Source organism: Coregonus clupeaformis, chromosome 21 (assembly GCF_020615455.1).
Source record: "Coregonus clupeaformis isolate EN_2021a chromosome 21, ASM2061545v1, whole genome shotgun sequence".
Classification (NCBI taxonomy): domain Eukaryota; kingdom Metazoa; phylum Chordata; class Actinopteri; order Salmoniformes; family Salmonidae; genus Coregonus; species Coregonus clupeaformis.
The window spans coordinates 6855294-6874353 of record NC_059212.1 but is presented as its reverse complement, the minus strand read 5'-3'; the positions used below and the strand labels follow the sequence as shown (position 1 = coordinate 6874353).

Sequence of the window (19060 nt, the reverse complement as noted above, 5' to 3'; positions counted from 1 at the left end):
TCTCTGTACAAGCAGTGTCATCCAGCATATAGAAACTAGTTATGAAATGTGTCCTTGTGAACCACACACGGTTGCAATTCAATTAGACAAGTCTTTGATATCCAAGAGCTGTATGTTTAACCTACCCAGTGAAAGGATGCGATATTCAAGAGATTCCTTTACATATATCATACTTGTATAAAATAAATCAGATGTACATCATTCAATATCATGTTTGTATGTACAAATTGTACCACTTTTGCCCAAAATGTAACAGAATCAGGCTGTAAATGTCTATTGCTAGGGACTGTGCTGCCTCGAATACAGTACAATTCTACTGTACAAAAAAAAGTTTAATCAAAACAATTCGCTCTGCACTTTCCTCATGCCATTTCATGCTATTAACTGCAATCATTTCAGCACATTTGAGCAAATATTTCAGTTAATTCTGAATCTTTCAGTAAAATGAGCAATAAGGTGCCACCTTTACAGGGTCTGAGACATGACGGAGGTGAAATCCATGATTGTGTTGAAGTTAGGACTTTGAAGAAGAACTAAGGCTGCTTTTACCCAGGCAGCACAATTCTGATCTATTTGGCAATAATTGATCTTTTGACCAAACAGATCAGATCAACAATTGGGCAAAAGATCAGAATTGGAATGCTTGTGTAAATTCAGCCAAGTCATTTAAATCAGGGACCAGCTAATGCAGACATCGCACCCGTCTCTGGAATAACCAGTGCCATTCCAACAGGGTAGATAAAGAGGTTACTCGAGAGAATCTTCACTCGCGGACCTAAGGGCGCGTTCACACTGCTCGCCGTAAAAATCTATGCAAGGAAGTCATTTCATTGGTCCTAGCCGGCAGAATCATTGATTAGAACCAATGAAATGGCTTCCTTTCTGGATGAGTTTTCCCCTGCAAGCTGTGTGAACGGACCGTTAGGTTCGAGGAGATAGTTTGGAATCCCTGGCTAGGACTCTACTAATGAGTCTGCTCATAGGAAAGCTTCATGTATCTACACAGTATGGCATATGTACATACCTTCAGACCAGTGGAGGCTGCTGAGGGGAGAACGGCTCATAATAATGGCTGGAACGGAGCAAACGGAATGGCATCAAACAGCTGGAAACCATGTGTTTGATGTATTTGATACCATTCCACGGAATCCGCTCCAGTCATTACCTTGAGCCCTTCAGACATACATATATATATACACACTCAGCTGTGCACACATATACAAGGGATGACTAAGAATGACCAGGTCAGCCATTTTAGTGCTTTTTCACTGATTGCTTTCTCCCACGAGTGACCAATTAGTTCACAAAAAAACTCAACAATTATATATAAAAAAAGGCTGCTCTGTACAAAACCAGGGGTCAAAAAGGGACAAGTATTTAAAAGCGCGGTTTACCATCTGAACAGACAGACAGACATACATCTTGTAAAAATAGCCTTCGTCGTGACGCTAACGTTGAGTGGTCAAGTCACATCAGCTTATTAGCTGGTGCATTGTGGGACCACTTCCAATCCAATAAAGGGTCACCAGAGCAGAAACACAGTCTTCCACCGTTCACAGGCTTGAGGGCTGGGCCTGCTGTGGGCTCACAGTGAGCGAGGAGTGGGCGGGCTGGGGCTCACAGTCTTTGACGGCGACCTCATCGTCTCGCATGTACATGAGGAACAGAGTCACAGTGGCAAAGGTGGTGGCGTTGACGGGGAACGCCCGGAGCAGCGTGGAGGTGAGGCCGTGCGTGAACACCCGCCAGCCCTCCCGCTTCAAGCTCTGACGCACGCAGTCCGCGACGCCGTTGTACTTGTTCTGGCCGCCCACGCCGTCCGCCTGGAGCCGGGACTTTATGACGTCCACGGGGTAGGTGGAGATCCACGAGGCGATGCCCGACATGCCGCCGGCGAACAGCAACTTGAGGATCATGTAGGGGTCGTCGGGTTCGCAGCCCAGGGAGCGCGTCAGGACGTCGTAGGTCAGGAAGTAGATCCCGAAACCCGGTGTCTCGCGGACCAGCGTGGTCACCATACCCCGGTTGATACCGCGGAAGCCCTCCTTCCGGTAGATGCGCACCAGGCAGTCCAGCGAGTTCTTGTACAGCTTCTGCTTGGACTTCCGCTCACCCAACCCCTGCAGCTGCATGCGCGTCTTGGCCAGCTCCATGGGGCAGCAAATGACACTCTGCAACGCGCCCGCCGACGCCCCAGCCAGGAACTGGTTGAGCGGCGTGTCGTGGCCCAGCCTGCGCATGGCGTTGCCCTGGACACCGAACACGATGGCATTGATGAAGGTCAGGCCCATCATGGGGGAGCCAATGCCTTTGTACAGCCCCGTCATCTGTGGACACACGGCAGAGAGAGGAAGAGAAAGAGCGAGAGAAAACGTGAGTGAAGTAATAGGGTAATTTAAGTTGATTGACGCTGAAGAACTTGGCAAACAAACAAACATATTAGTAGTTTGCCACTGCCAAATCACACTTTGACCACAATAAATGCTGTTTAAGGCCATACTCTTCATAAGGCAATTCTATAATGCTAATATACTAAGCTGCTATTCTACTATAATACTGACAGCCTTAACCTAAAACTTAACCGGCTCGAGTGACAAGGTGGTTCTCTTAATTTAGCCAAGCAGCAGGCGTAACACCCCAATTGACCTTGGCTACTGATATGTCTTCCCCCAACCTCCTCCCCCCAGACTGGCCAATAGTCTCTCTGCTAGGCAGACATTTACAATTTAGTCATTTAGCAGACGCTCTTATCCAGAGCGACTTACAGGAGCAATTAGGGTTAAGTGCCTTGCTCAAGGGCACAGAGATTTTTCACCTAGTCGGCTCGGGGATTAGAACCAGCGACCTTTCGGTTACTGGCACAACGCTCTTAACCACTAAGCTACTTGCCGCCCCTGACCTCTGTTGAAGCCATAGAGATAGATAGGGGACTCATCTTTACATGCAGTATGTGCCATTACAGCGTCTGTGACAGCATGGCAGCGCCATTGAGGCTACAACCCATAGGAATCCCCACAACTTTAAAATGGCGGAAGCCCTCAATGGTGCTGCCCATGCTAAAACTGCCAGTTAGGATCACCACTTTATTTTAAGAATGTGAAATGTCAGAATAATAGTAGAGAGAATGATTTATTTCAGCTTTTATTTCTTTCATCACATTCCCAGTGGGTCAGAAGTTTACATGCACTCAATTAGTATTTGGTAGCATTGCCTTTAAATTGTTTAACTTGGGTCAAATGTTTTGGGTAGCCTTCCACAAGCTTCCCACAATAAGTTGGGAGAATTTTGGACCATTCCTCCTCACAGAGCTGGTGTAACTGAGTCAGGTTTGTAGGCCTCCTTGCTCGCACACGCTTTTTCAGTTCTGCCCACAAATTTTCTATAGGATTGAGGTCAGGGCTTTGTGATGGCCACGCCAATACCTCGACTTTGTTGTCTTTAAGCCATTTTGCCACAACTTGAGGTATGTTTGGGATCATTGTCCATTTGGAAGACCCATTTGCGACCAAGCTTTAACTTCCTGACTGATGTCTTGAGATGTGGCTTCAATATATCCACATACTATTCCTTCCTCATGATGCCATCTATTTTGTGAAGTGCACCAGTCCCTCCTGCAGCAAAGCACTCCTCCCACAGCATGATGCTGCCACCCCCGTGCTTCACGGTTGGGATGGTGTTCTTCGGCTTGCAAACCCCCTTTTTCCTCCAAACAGAACGATGGTCATTATGGCCAAACAGTTCTATTTTTGTTTCATCAGACCAAAGGACATTTCTCCAAAAGTACGATGTGCAGTTGCAAACCGTAGTCTAGCTTTTTTTTATGGCGGTTTTGGAGCAGTGGCTTCTTCCTTGCTGAGCGGCCTTTCAGGTTATGTCGATATAGGACTCGTTTTACTGTGGATATAGATACTTTTGTACCGGTTTCCTCCAGCATCTTCACAAGGTTCTTTGCCGTTGTTCTGGGATTGATTTGCACTTTTCGCACCAAAGTACGCTCATCTCTAGGAGACCGAACACATCTCCTTCCTGAGCGGTATGACAGCTGCGTGGTCCCATGGTGTTTATACTTGCGTACTATTGTTTGTACAGATGAACGTGGTACCTTCAGGTGTTTGGAAATTGCTCCCAAGGATGAACCAGACTTGTGGAGGTCTACAAATTTTTTTCTGATGTCTTGGCTGATTCCTTTTGATTTTCCCATGATGTCAAGCAAAGAGGCACTGAGTTTGAAGGTAGGCCTTGAAATACATCCACAGGTACACCTCCAATTGACTCAAATGATGTCAATTAGCCTATCAGAAGCTTCTAAAGCCATGACATCATTTTCTGGAATTTTCCAAGCAGTTTAAAGGCACAGTCAACTTAGTGTATGTAAACTTCTGACCCACTGGAATTGTGATACAGTGAATTATAAGTGAAATAATCTGTCTGTAAACAATTGTTGGAAAAATTACTTGTGTCATGCACAAAGTAGACGTCCTAACCGACTTGCAAAACTATAGTTTGTTCGGTTCCCACGGGGGGCCAGTATAAACAAATATGTATTCACTAACTGTAAGTCGCTTTGGATAAGAGCGTCTGCTAAATGACTAAAATGTAAATGTAAAGTAAATGTTAACAAGAAATGTGAGGTGTGGTTGAAAAACGAGTTTTAATGACTCCAACCTAAGTGTATGTAAACTTATGACTTCAACTATACACACAGCCAAAAGTTTGGACACACCTACTCATTCAAGGGTTTTTCTTTATTTGTACTATTTTCTACACTACAATAATAGTGAAGAAATCAAAACTATGAAATAACATATGGAATCATGTAGTAACCAAAAAAAGTGTTAAATCAAAATATATTTTAGATTCTTCAAAGTAGCCACCCTTTGCCTTGACAGCTTTGCACACTCTTGGCATTCTCTCAACCAGCTTCATGAGGTAGTCACCTGGAATGCATTTCAATTAACAGGTGTGCCTTCTTAAAAAGTTAATTTGTGGAATGTATTTCCTTCTTAATGCGTTTGAGCCAATCTGTTGTGTTGTGACACGGTAGGGGTGGTATACAGAAGATAGCCCTATTTGGTAAAAGACCAAGTCCATATTATTGCAAGAACAGTTCAAATAAGCAAAGAGAAACCACAGTTCATCATTACTGTAAGACATGCAGGTCAGTCAATCCGGGAAATTAAGAACTTTGAACGTTTCTTGAAGTGCAGTCGCAAAAACCATCAAGCGCTATGATGAAACTGGCTCTCATGAGGACCGCCACAGGAAAGGGAGACCCAGAGTTACCTCTGCTACAGAGGATAAGTTCATTAGAGTTAACAGCACCTCAGATTACAGCCCATATAAATGCTTCAGAGTTCAAGTAACAGACATCTCAACAACAACTGTTCAGAGGAGACTGTAAATTAGGCCTTCATGGTCGAATTGCTGCAAAGAAACCACTACTAAAGGACACCATTTAGAAGAAGAGACTTGCTTGGGCCAAAAAACACGAGCAATGGACATTAGACCGGTGGAAATCTGTCCTTTGGTCTGATGAGTCCAAATTTGCGATTTTTGGTTCCAACCGCCGTGTCTTTGTGAGACGCAGAGTAGGTGAACGGATGATCTTCCCACTGTGACGCATGAAGGAGGTGGTGTGATGGTGTGGGGGTGCTTTGCTGTTGACACTGTCAGTGATTTATTTAGAATTCAAGGCACACTTAACCAGCATGGCTACCACAGCATTCTGCATCGATACGCCATCCCATCTGGTTTGCGCTTAGTGGGACTATCATTTGTTTTTCAACAGGACAATGACCTAAAACACACATCCAGGCTGTGTAAGGGCTATTTGACCAAGAAGGAGAGTGATGGAGTGCTGCATCAGATGACCTGGCCTCCACAATCACCCAACCACAACGGAGATGGTTTGGGATGAGTTGGACCTCAGAGTGAAGGTAAAGCAGCCAACAAGGGTTCAGCATATGTGGGAACGCCTTCAAGACTGTTGGAAAAGCATTCTTCATGAAGCTGGTTGAGAGAATGCCAAGAGTGTGCAAAGCTGTCATCAAGGCAAAGGGTGGCTATTTGAAGATCTTAAATATAACATACTTTTTTGGTTACTACATGATTCCATGTGTTATTTCATAGTTTTGATGTCTTCACTATTATTCTACAATGTAGAAAATAGTAAAAATAAAGAAAAACCCTGGAATGAGTAGGTGTCCAAACTTTTGACTGGTACTGTATATACACACACTTTTTATTTTATTTGTATTCATTTTTTACAAACAGCTGACTGAAGACAGGACGGCTGAGCATTTGAGTCAGTTTCTGCAGTAACATTGATTCTTAATAATGTGATGAAACTCTAGCTCCTAGCTGAAACAAGCAAGGTTTTGTAACAAATGAGTCTTCGGTTGCAGCAGCAGCACAAAGAAATTGAATGAATAGAACCGGTTTGGAACCTCCCTGGCAATTTGACTGGTAAACTCATGGGTACACAGTTTGTTTGCGTACACAGATTTACAGATGTTATCGCAGGTGCAGCGAAATGCTTGTCAGTACTATGGGTACACTCACAATGGCCGCCAGTCCACTCATTATTGACTTGAATGGGGACGCCCGTTCTATTCATTCTATTTATATGGCAGCACATGCAGTCAGGAACGGAGGAGAGGAGAAAATGTGCGTCCCCCAAAAAATGTGAACGTTATTACGGAGACCGGTCATTTGGCTGGCAATTACCGTCAACGAAAAATCCATGACCGTCACAGCACTAGTTGTTGCATCTTTACATTCCCCCTCTTTCCAACTGATTTTCTGTCACACATAGAACCGCTCGCATCAGGTGCGCTGTTTAGAATGGAGTTTTCCCACAAATTGCATTTTGGCAAATGTTTTGAAAATGTTGTTTTATTGGCTGCATTGTGATTTCTGTCTTTATTTTCTGTCATTCTGAGCACAGTGGGGGGGCTTGCGGATTGGGCGTTTGACACCACTATTCTACAGACTTGGTACTGTGAGGAACTTGATTCCGTAACGGTGGTGGTCGTACTCACCGACTCTTGCCGTACGATAGACTGGAAGCAGTGATACGTGCCGCGGTACAGAGGTCTGTCCACACTCTGAACTTGGAGTCGTACCTGAAAATGGAAGCCTCAATGTTAGTGAAAAAGCACAGAAGGCAATACCGCCACATTTAATAATATCATACACATTACACAACTACACATAAAAAACGCATAGAAAAAGAGAATATAAATAAACTTTACTATTGTGCAATGTAGTGTACTACAGTATAAGAGTTGAGTGGGGTGCAATTTGGGTAACAAAAAGGAGGGTGAAATTATAATATATTGTTTTTTTTGGTGCTATTTTGTAAATCTGGAGGATATTTTTCACAAAATAAAACAGGGGAGAAACAGAAGACCTTGACCGTACTTACTAGCCAGGTCACACATCCGTGCAGAGGTTGTATATCCCTCATCTACAACACAGTGACACTTATGCTGTTAAAGACAGCCCTCCCCATTCAGGGATAAAACCAACAGTGTCCCTCTCTCCACAACTGTATTAATATAAAAAACGATTATGAACACAAAAAAATATATATATAAAGTTCTGACTCAATTGTCAAAATATCATGTACAAATATCATGATACATGTGTTATAACTTGTATGCTTAGAAATTATTAAGAGTACACAGCAAAAATATTTGAAGATTTAGTGTCTGCAAATTACTGCTCTTAGAAGACTAATCGTATGAGAAGATAAACATTTCAGTACAAGCCTCGTAAATTGTATCTTTAAAACAATTAAACCTACTGATTATTAGTTTCCACAGCTATATAAAATAAACTGCATGAGAAAGGCTATTTTGAGGCTAAATAATGAGAACTTTATGCCATGACTGGTATAACTTTACTAGAAATTACCTTAAAGTAACAAAATGCATGTTCTTTAAAAAAATACCTTGCCCGCTGCCTTGGGAAAAAAAAATCATTTTACCAGCAGGTTGGAAGTAGCATCTTGTTTACAGGGGGATCCATAGCATTCAAAAATGCAAACCCCTAAAATGTGAAACGGAAAAACAAACACAGAAGAACACCTGCCGATACACTGAGTGTACAAAACATAGACTGACCAGGTGAAAGCTATGATCCCTTATTGACGTCACTTGTTAAACTTCAAAAATCAGTGTAGATGAAGGGGAGGAGACAGGTTAAAGAAAATGTTTTAAACCTTGAGATAATTGAGACATGGATTGTGTGTGTGCCATTCAGAAGGCGAATGGGCAAGACAAAATATTTAAGTGCCTTTAAAAACGGGGCATGGTAGTAGCTGCCAGGCACACCGGTTTGTGTCAAGAACTGCAACGCTGCTGGGTTTTTCACGCTCAACAGTTCTCTTTGTCGACTCGGTTCGACATCTCACTATGGGACACGCTCTCTTTTGCGGGTCATTGGTTGAAGCCTAATTCAATCACGCCTAACAGGCCAATCAGAGCTTTGTGGGTGTAAGCCCCGAGTGTCTATAGAACACCCTGCACTGCTCTGGTTTCCTCATTCTTCGCCTCTTCACAAGTCCATTTGGTTACGATCTGGTTACTAGCCCGTTAAGCAGCTTTATTCAGTAAACTAGCTCCCAACTTAACTGTTCCTTTCGGTGTGGGTTACCACCCCACCACATAGCGTGGAGTGGCTTATTTTCTATTTTTCAGGAATTCTGCTAACTTCAGCTTCACTTTACAGAGTGAAGTTACCTCAGTTAGCAGCTCTTTTGTCGTCAGCTAGCTACAGTACACCTGTTTCCTGGCCTACACACAATTGCTGTTGTTAGCTAGCTAACTGCAATGCTTTAGCATCCCACTAATAGCAGGTTCCCACACATTTTTGCTACTTCTACCCGGGGTTTCTAGCTCTCCGTCGGTTTGTTTGGCTAGCACGAGCGGTGCGGTTTCTTCAGCGTGTTACCCCCACCATTGAAGCGCCATCCCTTTTTTATTCCCCTGTGAAAGATAACCCAGCCGTGCGTTCTACCTCAAGTTACTTGGTTTACACACCGAGTCGGCACTTGGTATCTCACGCGACGGCTTGGCTAGCATCACTCAAGTGAAGACAGCCAGCTAATTAGCTAGCATCAGTGTTGGCTCTACTTTCACTACACCGAAAGTATAAAGACAGCATTTATTTCTCACCACCCTGGTAAATAAAGCTTTCGGTTTCTGCTTAACTGGCTTAAGCTCACGTTACCGTGTCTCTCCCGACTTCACATCGTAGTAGCAGCACGTGGAGTGGCTTGCTAGCCCCCCGGTAATTCCATTTGCTTTTGTCCGTCCGGTCGAAACGAGATGTCGACAGGCTTACAGGCCAAGTCATCAGGGAAGGTGGAAAAAAAGCAGCACAAGCCTAGCAATGCTCGCCCTGGCAACTGCAGGCATTACATGTCCGGGACGGATTCCCATACGCTCTGTACTACTTGCCTCGGCGTTGAACACACTATGGAGGCTCTCGTTGACCCCGCTAGTTGTGTGCATTGCGCTCAGCTGGGCTCCGGTGTCCTTAGACGTAGAGCGAAGTACATGGAAAGTATTGCCCAGGCTTCATACTTGCGCGAGGACAACTCCGTTGACAATGAAGTCCCAGAAGAGGAGATGCTAATTAGGCATCCCCTCCGTCTGCGCATCAGGCTGATTCGGGGGAACCCCCACTTTTCCCAGGGGGTGGACCTTATTTCCGACCAATCCAGAAGTGAGGATGACGGCATGTCTCTTGCCACATCAGGTAGCGCCCTTTGACCAGGAGATGGATTACGCCACTGAAGAATGTCTCCTCTCTGCTCAGTTTGTGCTACCCAGCCAGACTGAAGAGGCAGGGCAGGAGTCAATAACTGACCTCTTCTTCGAAGCAATCAGATGCGCTGCCACCAAACTGGATGTTGAGGATGCCACGCCTCCCCCACCTTCTGGGTGGGTCATGGCGCACGCGACCGTCGTCCAGAGAGCCCTCTGGCTGAACAACGCAAGGGTGACAGAGGGAGAAGGGAAAGATCCTGAATGGACAGATCGATTCCACCAGACTGCTTGTACCAGCCATATCGGAGATACAGGCCAGGTTCGAGTCTAAGAAAAAGGAGACTGAGGCGCTGGGCTCCCTGTTACCACAGAAACAAGCCCCAGAAGCCCACATTCACCCAGGTCGTCACCATGAGACCCCCCTCCCAGAACTGGAGGATCCCCAAGAAGTCTCAGCAGCCTTCTCCGGCTGCTCCGACCCTGGGACAGACAGTCCCCTCACCGCAGTGCCTCACGCCAAGCAACGAGCAGCGGAGACCCCCTTAGCGTCATCCGGAGGGAAGGGGAAGAAATCGGCACTTCCCTCCGGATGACGCTATGGGGGTCTCCGCTGCTCGTTGCGATGCCCTGAGGCACTGAGTTGCTGGTGAAGAATCGGCACACATAGCGTAAGGCGCGGGGGCTCGAGGAGCCGGCAGAGATCCTCCGACCTCAACGACCAGTCTCCTCGGGAGTCCTGCCTCAGGTCACACAAGCTCGTTTACACACAGCAGAGGTGTAGCACAGGAGTCCCTCCCCCCAGACTGCTAAGCCCTCGTTGGGGCGGGTCAACGCCACTGGGGTAGGTCAACACCACTGTTCCCCAAGTTCAGTTCTCAAATAGAGTTCCTATCACATCCAGGCCCACGGGCCGAGGGTTATGGTTCAGAATGTTCCCATGGAAAACAATCAACCTCTCGAGGGCGCAAGGCTTTGCAGGCCCCCGTCCCTTCCACGGGGCAGGTTGCCCACATGCAGAGTGACACCAGTGGGGCGACTGCCACAGGGGAGAGGCGGGATCCCTTGCTCCTCACAGAGAGCAGTGGCGCACGTGTGCAGTCTCCCCTTGGGTCCTATGCACCATAGACCAGGGGTACAAAGAACAATTCGCAGGGGTCCCCCCCCGCATTTCATGGGAATGGTGCTGTTAGATCGCAGGGGTCCCCCCCGCGTTTCATGGGAATGGTGCTGTTAGATCCGATTCTGCCGAACGAGTGGTTCGCCACAGTAGACCTCAAGGATGCTTATTTCCACAGAGTTTATCCTGCACACAGGAGATATCTAAGGTTCGCCTTCGAGGGCATAGCCCTCCCACGAATACCTCACCTTACCATTCGGTTTGTCCCTTGCCCTACGTACATTCACAAAGTGTGCCGAACTGCCCTAGCCCCCCTACGGGAGAGAGGCTTAATAGTCGACGATTGGTTGATCTGCGCGGACACTCGGGCTCAGGCAGCGGAGCACACAGCGCAGCTGTATTCGCACCTGCTTGCTCTAGGCTTCAGGATAAATCGGGCCAAAAGCTCGCCCTTACCGACCCAGCAGAAAATATTTTTGAGATTGTCTCGGTAGCCTGTCGAGCAGCCCTCACCATGGATAGAGCGACGTCTTTTCACCACTGACTGTTTTTCCCGGCAACATCAGTCATGAGACTTCCAGCAGTGGGTGACCTCACTCTGCTTGAAACTGTCCATCCACAGGCGCGTGCTTCTCTCTGCAAATTGTCTATCGGCACTTCAATGCTGGAGAAACACATCCCTCCTGACACGGGGCTGCCCTACTGGGACAGTCTTCACACGCAAAGTAGTGACAACGGATGCATCACTACAGGGATGGGGGGGAGCAGTCCACGAAGGGCGTACGGTGAACGGCGTATGGTCAGACTGAGTACAGCCCATATCAACGTTTGAGCTCTACACTGTTATTAGCCCTCAGGCACGTCTGTCCATTCCTACAGGGCCAACATATCCTGGTCAGGTCGGACAATACGTCAACGGTGGCATATATCAACCACCAAGGAGGAACGTGCTCCCGTCAACTTCACTCTCAGAGAGATCTTGCTATGGAGCAGCGAACATCTGTTGTTGCTCAGAGCAACACGTGCCAGGCAGACTAAACTCAGATGCGGCTATACTGTCGCGGGGGAACTCCCTACCAGGGGAGTGGAGACTTCATCCCGAAGTCGTCAAGGAGGTGTGGGGGCGTTACGGCAGGGCTACCGTCAATCTGTAAGCGTCGCAGGACAATGCGTACTGTCTCTTGTTCTTCACGATGAGAGATCACAACGCTCCTCTAGGCGTGGACGCGCTAGCCCACAAGTGGCCAGACGTGCTTCTGTACGCCTTCCCTCCAGTGGGCCTGATCCCCCACCTATTCTTGACAGTGAGAGCGAACGGGCTATCCCTCATCCTGATAGCCCCGCATTGGCCCAGTAAGCCATGGCAGGTGGAGATTGTACCTCTCCTGTACGCGCAACCATGGCGCCTCCCATCGCGCAGGGATCTGCTATCCCAAGCGCAGGGTGAAATATTTCACCCTCATCCCGAGCTGATGGATCTCTGGTCCTGGCCAGTGAGAGGTCCAACTTGCCACAATTCAGAGCGCCAGAGCCCCTTCTACAAGAGGTCTTTACGACCTGAAGTGGAGGGTATGCGAGAGGTGGTGTGAGAGACGAGAGTTGGTCTCCTTTCAGTGTTCCATCCCTGCCATTCTCTCCTTCCTACAGGAACTGCTTGACAAGGGCAAGGCCTTTTCCACCATTAAGGTCTACTTGGCGGCATTCTCAGCCTGCCATGCAGGACTAGGTGAGACTACGATCGGGCTCACATCCTTGTTCGTATTTTTTATGAAGAGAGCGTATCGTCGCCGTCGGGTCTCCAAGCCACTTGCCCCATCATGAGACTTGGCGCTGGTTCTAGATGCGATCACTTTGGACCCCTGGAGACAGTGGATCTTAAGACTCTGTCTTATAAAGACGGCTCTGTTGCTCGCCTTGGCCATGGCCAATCGCGTTAGCGACTTTCATGCGCTCTCGGTTCATCCTTCATGCACTCAGTTTGCCCCAGGCTACTCCAAGGTTAGGATACATCCTAACGCCGCGTTCATTCCTAAGTTCATTCCCATGACTTCTAGTAGTCAAGCCACCGCTCTCTTCTCCAGAGCAGCAGCACCTTAACCCGTTGTGTCTGGTGCGCACACTGCGCATCTACATGGACAGGACTAGGCCATTCCGGAGTTGTCACCAAATGTTTGTTTACTTTGCCAACCCTGCTCGGGGTAGGGCTTTGTCCAAACAATGCCTCTCCCATTGGGTAGTGGAGGCTATCGCCAAGGCATACAGTTGTCAGGGATTGCAGTCTCCACTGGGTGTCTGGGCACATTCCACTAGAGGAATTGCCATGTCATGGGCACTGTTCAGAGGCATCTCAGTCTGGAGATTTGTGCGGCGGCTAGTTGGGCTTCCCTCACACCTTGGTGAGGTTCTATCGCCTGGACTTTAACTGCGCCCTCCCTGGCACACACAGTCCTTGGCTCTGGAGCAGAGTAGGATGGATCAGGCACATTCCCATGTAGCACAACAGGCTTCTCAGGAAATAGGCTATTGGCAATCGGGGCGTTTTGCAAGTGTCCCATAGTGAGATGTCGAACCGAGTCTACTGAAAGAGAACGTTGGGTTACAGTATGTAACCCCGGTTCTCTGAAAGAGATGGAGACATCTCACCAGATTGCCCCTCTTGCAAGAGGAAACCAGAGCAGTGCAGGGTGTTATATACCCTAGTCATAGACAGTTCTCTCTGCTACCGCACGGCAAGCGGTACCGGAGTGCCAAGTCTAGGTCCAAAAGACTTCTCAACAGCTTCTACCCCCAAGCCATAAGACTCCTGAACAGCTAATCATGGCTACCCGGACTATTTGCACTGCCCCCCCACCCCATCCTTTTACGCTGCTGCTACGCTGTTAATTATTTATGCATAGTCACTTTAACTCTGCCCACATGTACATATTACTTCAACTACCTCAACTAGCCGGTGCCCCCGCACATTGACTCTGCACCGGTACCCCCTGTATATAGCCTCCCTACTGTTATTTTATTTTTCTTCTGCCCTTTTTTTCTCAACACTTTTTTTGTTGTTTTATTTTTACATTTTTTGTTAAAAATAAATACACTGTTGGTTAAGGGCTGTAAGTAAGCATTTCACTGTAATGTCTGCACCTGTTGTATTCGGCGCATGTTGCCAATAAAATTTGATTTGATTGATAGACACGCAGGGCGTACACCCACAAAGCTCTGATTGGCGTGATTGAATAAGGCTTCAACCAATGACCTGCAAAAGAGGGTGTGTCCCATAGTGAGAGGTCTCCCGCATCTCCTTCAGAGAACCGGGGTTACATACCATAACCCAAAGTTTCCTGTGCGTTTTAAGAATGGTCCACCACCCAAAAGACATCTATTTAACTTGACAACTGTGGGAAGCATTGGACTCAACATGGGTCAGCATCCCTGTAGAACTTGACACCTTGTAGAGTCCATGGCCCAATTCATTTATTTCATTTCATTTTAGTCATTTAGCAGACACTCTTATCCAGAGCGACTTACAGTTAGTGAGTGCATACATTTTCATACTGGCCCCCCGTGGGAAATGAACCCACAACCCTGGCGTTGCAAGCGCCATGCTCTACCAACTGAGCTACAGGGGACTATGAAGTGTATAACTCAACTGCTTATTTACAGAGCTTTCCAATGACCTATGCTGTGGTTAGCTCATAAGGTCAGCTCCAACCCATCATGTGGCTTAGGTGTTAGTCAGAAAGATATTTGGGTTATGCATACGAGTGTAGGGGTCAGCTGAGCTTGAGGCTATGCACTCACTCATACAAAAAAAAATAGAGAATCTTGAAATGTTAACTATAACAGACAGAAACCTAGCATGCTTCTAGATAAGTTGAATTGTTTGTTGTGCGCGCGTCTGACACGGTTGCTCTGCAAGCTTCAACATGCACTGCCAACATACCATGCATAGACAACAAACAGCTCTTTAGCTCTGGTCCTTGAGCTAACTGGGAGGAGCTGTCTGTTCCGTTCCAAGAACAGACTGTGTTGCAGTAAAGACACTGGGTTAATGCCATGTGCTCTACTTTTACAACAACAGTGGGTAGATATGACCCTAGGTCAGAAAAACTGCCAAAATACCCACGTTTGTGTGGTATGAAAATAAGTGCAGTCTGCTATACGCAAGTAGTAGCCGAGAAATGCGGTTCCTGAAATGTTGGGAGAGCATGCATATTTCATACTTTATCAAACACTTTGGGTCACGGATAACCTCATTATATTCAAAACGTGCACTTTAGAGGATCCTCGATAAACCCCACGGTAGCTAAATAAGAATGACATTTCAGTGCGATTTCTATGAAAAAGATACACGTGCCAGGCATTTGCCAACCAGATAAAACATAAACCCACCTTTACAGTGTCAAAAGGATGCCCGACCAAGACACCGGCAGCACCTGGAAATTACAAAAGATCAACAATTAGTCAGCATTTGCTTGTTGGAGGAGGTTGACAAGTAATGTGGGCTAAATCCATGTGAAACTGATGTAGTAAAACAATTACAAAACCTGACAACTTGGAGAAAGAGTGGTAACTAAATACAAGTATAGGTACAGTAGAGAGCATGGAGACGCTGTTTACTGTTCAGTCTATGAGCCACGACCTGATGCAAAGTTACAACACTGTTTCAGTGGCGGCGGGTGCATGTTTGAATATCAAGTGCATTACACAAAAAACAAACAGTCTTCTCTGGACTGCCCATCAGTTGTTCACTGTACTGTACCCGCGTCCTTGACATTGTTAGCGAGAAGAAAATGCAATACTGTGTCAATACTGCGTCTGACACCACCTGTGTGCGTCGCAGGACAAAACCCTGCCTAGGGTAGTTTCAGGTTAGGTGCACTTGTATGTGTTCTGGCTTGGTGTTTGAGTGAAGTGGTTGTGCATGCGTGTGATTCTCATGAAACCAGTTTTATATCACGAGTTACAAAACCCATGATGCATCTGCAAAAATCAACTATTATTCTGTGTGTGTGTGTTGTGTATTGTTGGGTCACTAACTAAGTCTCTCTGGATAAGAGCGTCTGCTAAATGACTCAAATGTAAAATGTATTAATGAACTGTTGGAGCTAGACACATAAGCATTCCGCTGCACCTGCGATAACATCTGCAAAATTTCATACGCAACCAATACAATTTGCTTTAAGATGTCTAGTTATTGGCAAAGTGTCTTATTTTAAATACATTTGCCTGAATTATTTTACATTTTCAAACCAAATTCTCATTACTGAAATTCATCCAGACTCAATTCTCAGGTCATTTTATAACATTTTACTTCAGAAAAACCTAACTTAATTGAATAAAACACAAAATATGTTGCTGTAGTTTGTCCAGAAATCACACTTTTTTTATGTATTATTTATTTTACCTTTATTTAACTAGGCAAGTCAGTTAAGAACAAATTCTTATTTACAATGACAGCCTACACCGGCCAAACCTGGACGACGCTGGGACAATTGTGAGCCGCCCTGTGGGACTCCCAATCGCAGCCGGTTGTGATACAGCCTGGAATCGAACCATGGGGTCTGTAGTGACGCTTCAAGCACTGAGATGCAGTGCCTTAGACCGCTGCGCCACTCGGGAGCCCTAATACTAGTTGATGTGTTACTATAATATTTATGTACAAACAGTGTCTCATTTTAGTAACGCTAAGTTCCTGTAAAAACTCCAATCAGTTTTGAAATAAAGTTTTATTCACCCATGATGCATCATCTAGAGGAGTTAATTTATTCGCTTATATGCCTTCAGAATGAGGTTCTTATTCTCAAATTCCGCCTTTACCCCACTTGGCCTTCTCATTAACGAAACGGCCAAATTAGGAAGTCAGATTCATTTAATTTAACAATAAATAAAAATAAACGCTGAAATAAAAAAAATGTGCTTACATCCCTGTTAGTGAGCATTTCTCCTTTGCCAAGATAATCCATCCACCTGACAGGTGTGGCATATCAAGAAGCTCATTACACAGGTGCACCTTGTACTGGGGACAATAAAAGGCAACTCTAAAATGTGCAGTTGTGTCACACAACACAATGCCACAGATGTTTTCAAGTTGAGGGAGTGTGCAATTGGCATGCTGACTGCAGGAATGTCCACCAGCGCTGTTGCCAGATAATTTAATGTTAATTTCTCTACCATAAGCCACCTCCAACGTTGTTTTAGAGAATTTGGCAGTACGTCCAACCGGCCTCACAACTGCAGACCACATGTAACATCCACATCTGGCTTCTTCACTTGCAGGATCGTCTGGGGGGGGGGCTGATTGTGTATTTCTGTCTGTAATAAAGCCAGTTTGTGGGGGAAAACTCATTCTGATTGGCTGGGCCTGGCTCCCCAGTGGGTGGGCCTATGCCCTCCAAGTCCCACCCATCGAATCCCAGTCATGTGAAATCCATAGATTAGGGTCTAATTTATTTATTTCAATTAACTGATTTCCTTATATGAACTGTAACTCAGTAAAATCTTTGAAATTGTTGCATTTATATTTTAGTTCTGTATAAAAAAAGATGTCAGTGTTATGTTTAACTCAGGCCTTTTCATTAGGGGAGCAATGTTAAAAAAATATTAGAAATTGATTTGTTTATTACTTTGTTGGACTTCGAAAACTGCTGCAGTAATGAGAATTGTGGAAATCGTAGTTAAATGCATAAAATCTGATCAAAATACATTAAATAGATCAGTACCGATCCCTATCTCAGTGATCCAAGAGGACATTTCATGAAAAATGACACTTGAGAATTTTGTCAAACGTCAGTTTCATGAGAATGACTCATTGCAGAAAGATGACCCTAAAGAACATTTGTCTGACCCCCACTTTCAAGACATTAGTAGCCGAGACAGTATCACAATAATGATAGTTTATTTATCAATAACAGTCTTTCTGGCTAACCTGACAACATTAATATCAATTGAGATGGGATTAACTAAGGCATTATAAATCTTGATAGGAAGTTAGGAATTGACTTCCGGTGGATAAGAATTTTAACAATGTTTTAAAATCAAAGAAACTGTGGTAAATTGCTACACAGGTCCTATTTCACAACGCCACCTAGGTTTAAAACTACACATGGTTTAGTTTAGGGGAGGGAGTATTCTTTGTACCGTGAAAAATCTGAAGACTACTTAGTCTGCTTTTTATATTCATCAGTTTTGACCATGTGAAGTTGAATGTCGCTAATATAATTGGTGCTTAAGAGGGGCTGCTCATTTTTAACACTCCTAGCACATGGTTTGGAATGAATGGAATTGTCTGGGTGTGAGCGTAAACGTTCACAAAAATATATTTTGTGATTCTAATAAACCAACAGGTTTAGCCTGCTAAGCACATTTAATATAATATTTTTCACAACAATGGGGGCACGAAAGCAGACTAGACACTGAACAGTACTCGGTATTTTTCCATTCATGAAACTTGCGCCATCACTAGGCACATTTCTGCATTGGCTAGCTAGCATTGCTAGCCAAACCACTGAATCATTCATTCAAAGCGTTTCCAACCTGATGTATTTTGCAAACCCTTTACATGACTCCGTGCTGCCACGTACCAAGCATTGAAGCAATCTATCCAAGGGTGTGCTTTCTAGCTAGTTTTTAACTTACCTCCTATGCATCCTGCTGCAAAGTCCAATATAAAGTCCATTCCCTCAGGAGTCTTTGAATTAGTCAAAAGCTAGCTATCAATGAGCCCGTATTTCTTCTTCGTAGCACAAGGGAGCTAGCTAATTCAAAGTTCTGGCTTGGTGCAAAAGCTAGCTACAATCTTGTATTGCTTCAAACTAGACGAATAATTTAGCTAACTATCAGTTTTCACCTGTAGTTTGATGGCTGCATCTGTAACGTTAAAGGATAGCTGAATTGCTAGCTACAGTAACTAGCTAGCTCTCGTCTCCTCCTGAATGAAAGCGAGTTAGCGAAGGGCTGTAGATGACACTACCCAAGTGAGCTCGTTAATAAGATAGATCGCTAAGTAGCTTAATGTGTATGATTAGATTATTGAATTGAGGCGCTACCTATCTACCCCCACCAGCTGTGTCTTCTTCCTTCTACACGTTGTTTCTATTTCTGACTGTATCGTGTGAAATTCAAAGCCCATTTTAAGCAAGCATTTAGCCCAATGAGATCACTGTGATGAAGACAA

The 19060-nt window shown here is 45.4% G+C and overlaps 1 protein-coding gene across 7 annotated transcripts; it reads right to left on the bottom strand.

Moving 5' to 3' along the window:
* Positions 1 to 1130: 1130 nt before the first annotated feature.
* On the bottom strand, positions 1131 to 19060 carry LOC121539011 (mitochondrial basic amino acids transporter). Of its 7 annotated transcripts, XM_041847177.2 has the most exons (5): positions 18523 to 19060; positions 15277 to 15320; positions 7427 to 7468; positions 7041 to 7124; positions 1131 to 2327 (listed from the first exon to the last, which is right to left on the bottom strand). In XM_041847177.2, the coding sequence occupies exons 1-5, from the start codon at positions 18560 to 18562 to the stop codon at positions 1554 to 1556; spliced, it is 984 nt and encodes a 327-aa protein (XP_041703111.1). In that variant the 5' UTR covers positions 18563 to 19060; the 3' UTR covers positions 1131 to 1553. The 7 variants fall into 7 exon arrangements, with proteins under 7 accessions (XP_041703111.1, XP_041703112.1, XP_041703114.1 ...); XM_041847178.2 differs by lacking the exon at positions 7427 to 7468 and having other exon boundaries at positions 18523 to 19056; XM_041847180.2 differs by lacking the exon at positions 18523 to 19060 and having other exon boundaries at positions 7427 to 8052; positions 15277 to 15298.

Excerpts from the sequence above, each read along its gene's own strand:
- LOC121539011 (XM_041847177.2), bottom strand. The coding sequence starts at position 18,562 with ATGGACTTTATATTGGACTTTGCAGCAGGATGCATAGGAG. Across the intron at positions 7,469-15,276 it reads ATCCTTTTGACACTGTAAAG|ATGAGGGATATACAACCTCT; the intron begins GTGGGTTTATGT and ends ACTGTGTTGTAG. Across the intron at positions 2,328-7,040 it reads CTATCGTACGGCAAGAGTCG|ATGACGGGGCTGTACAAAGG; the intron begins GTGAGTACGACC and ends GTGTGTCCACAG.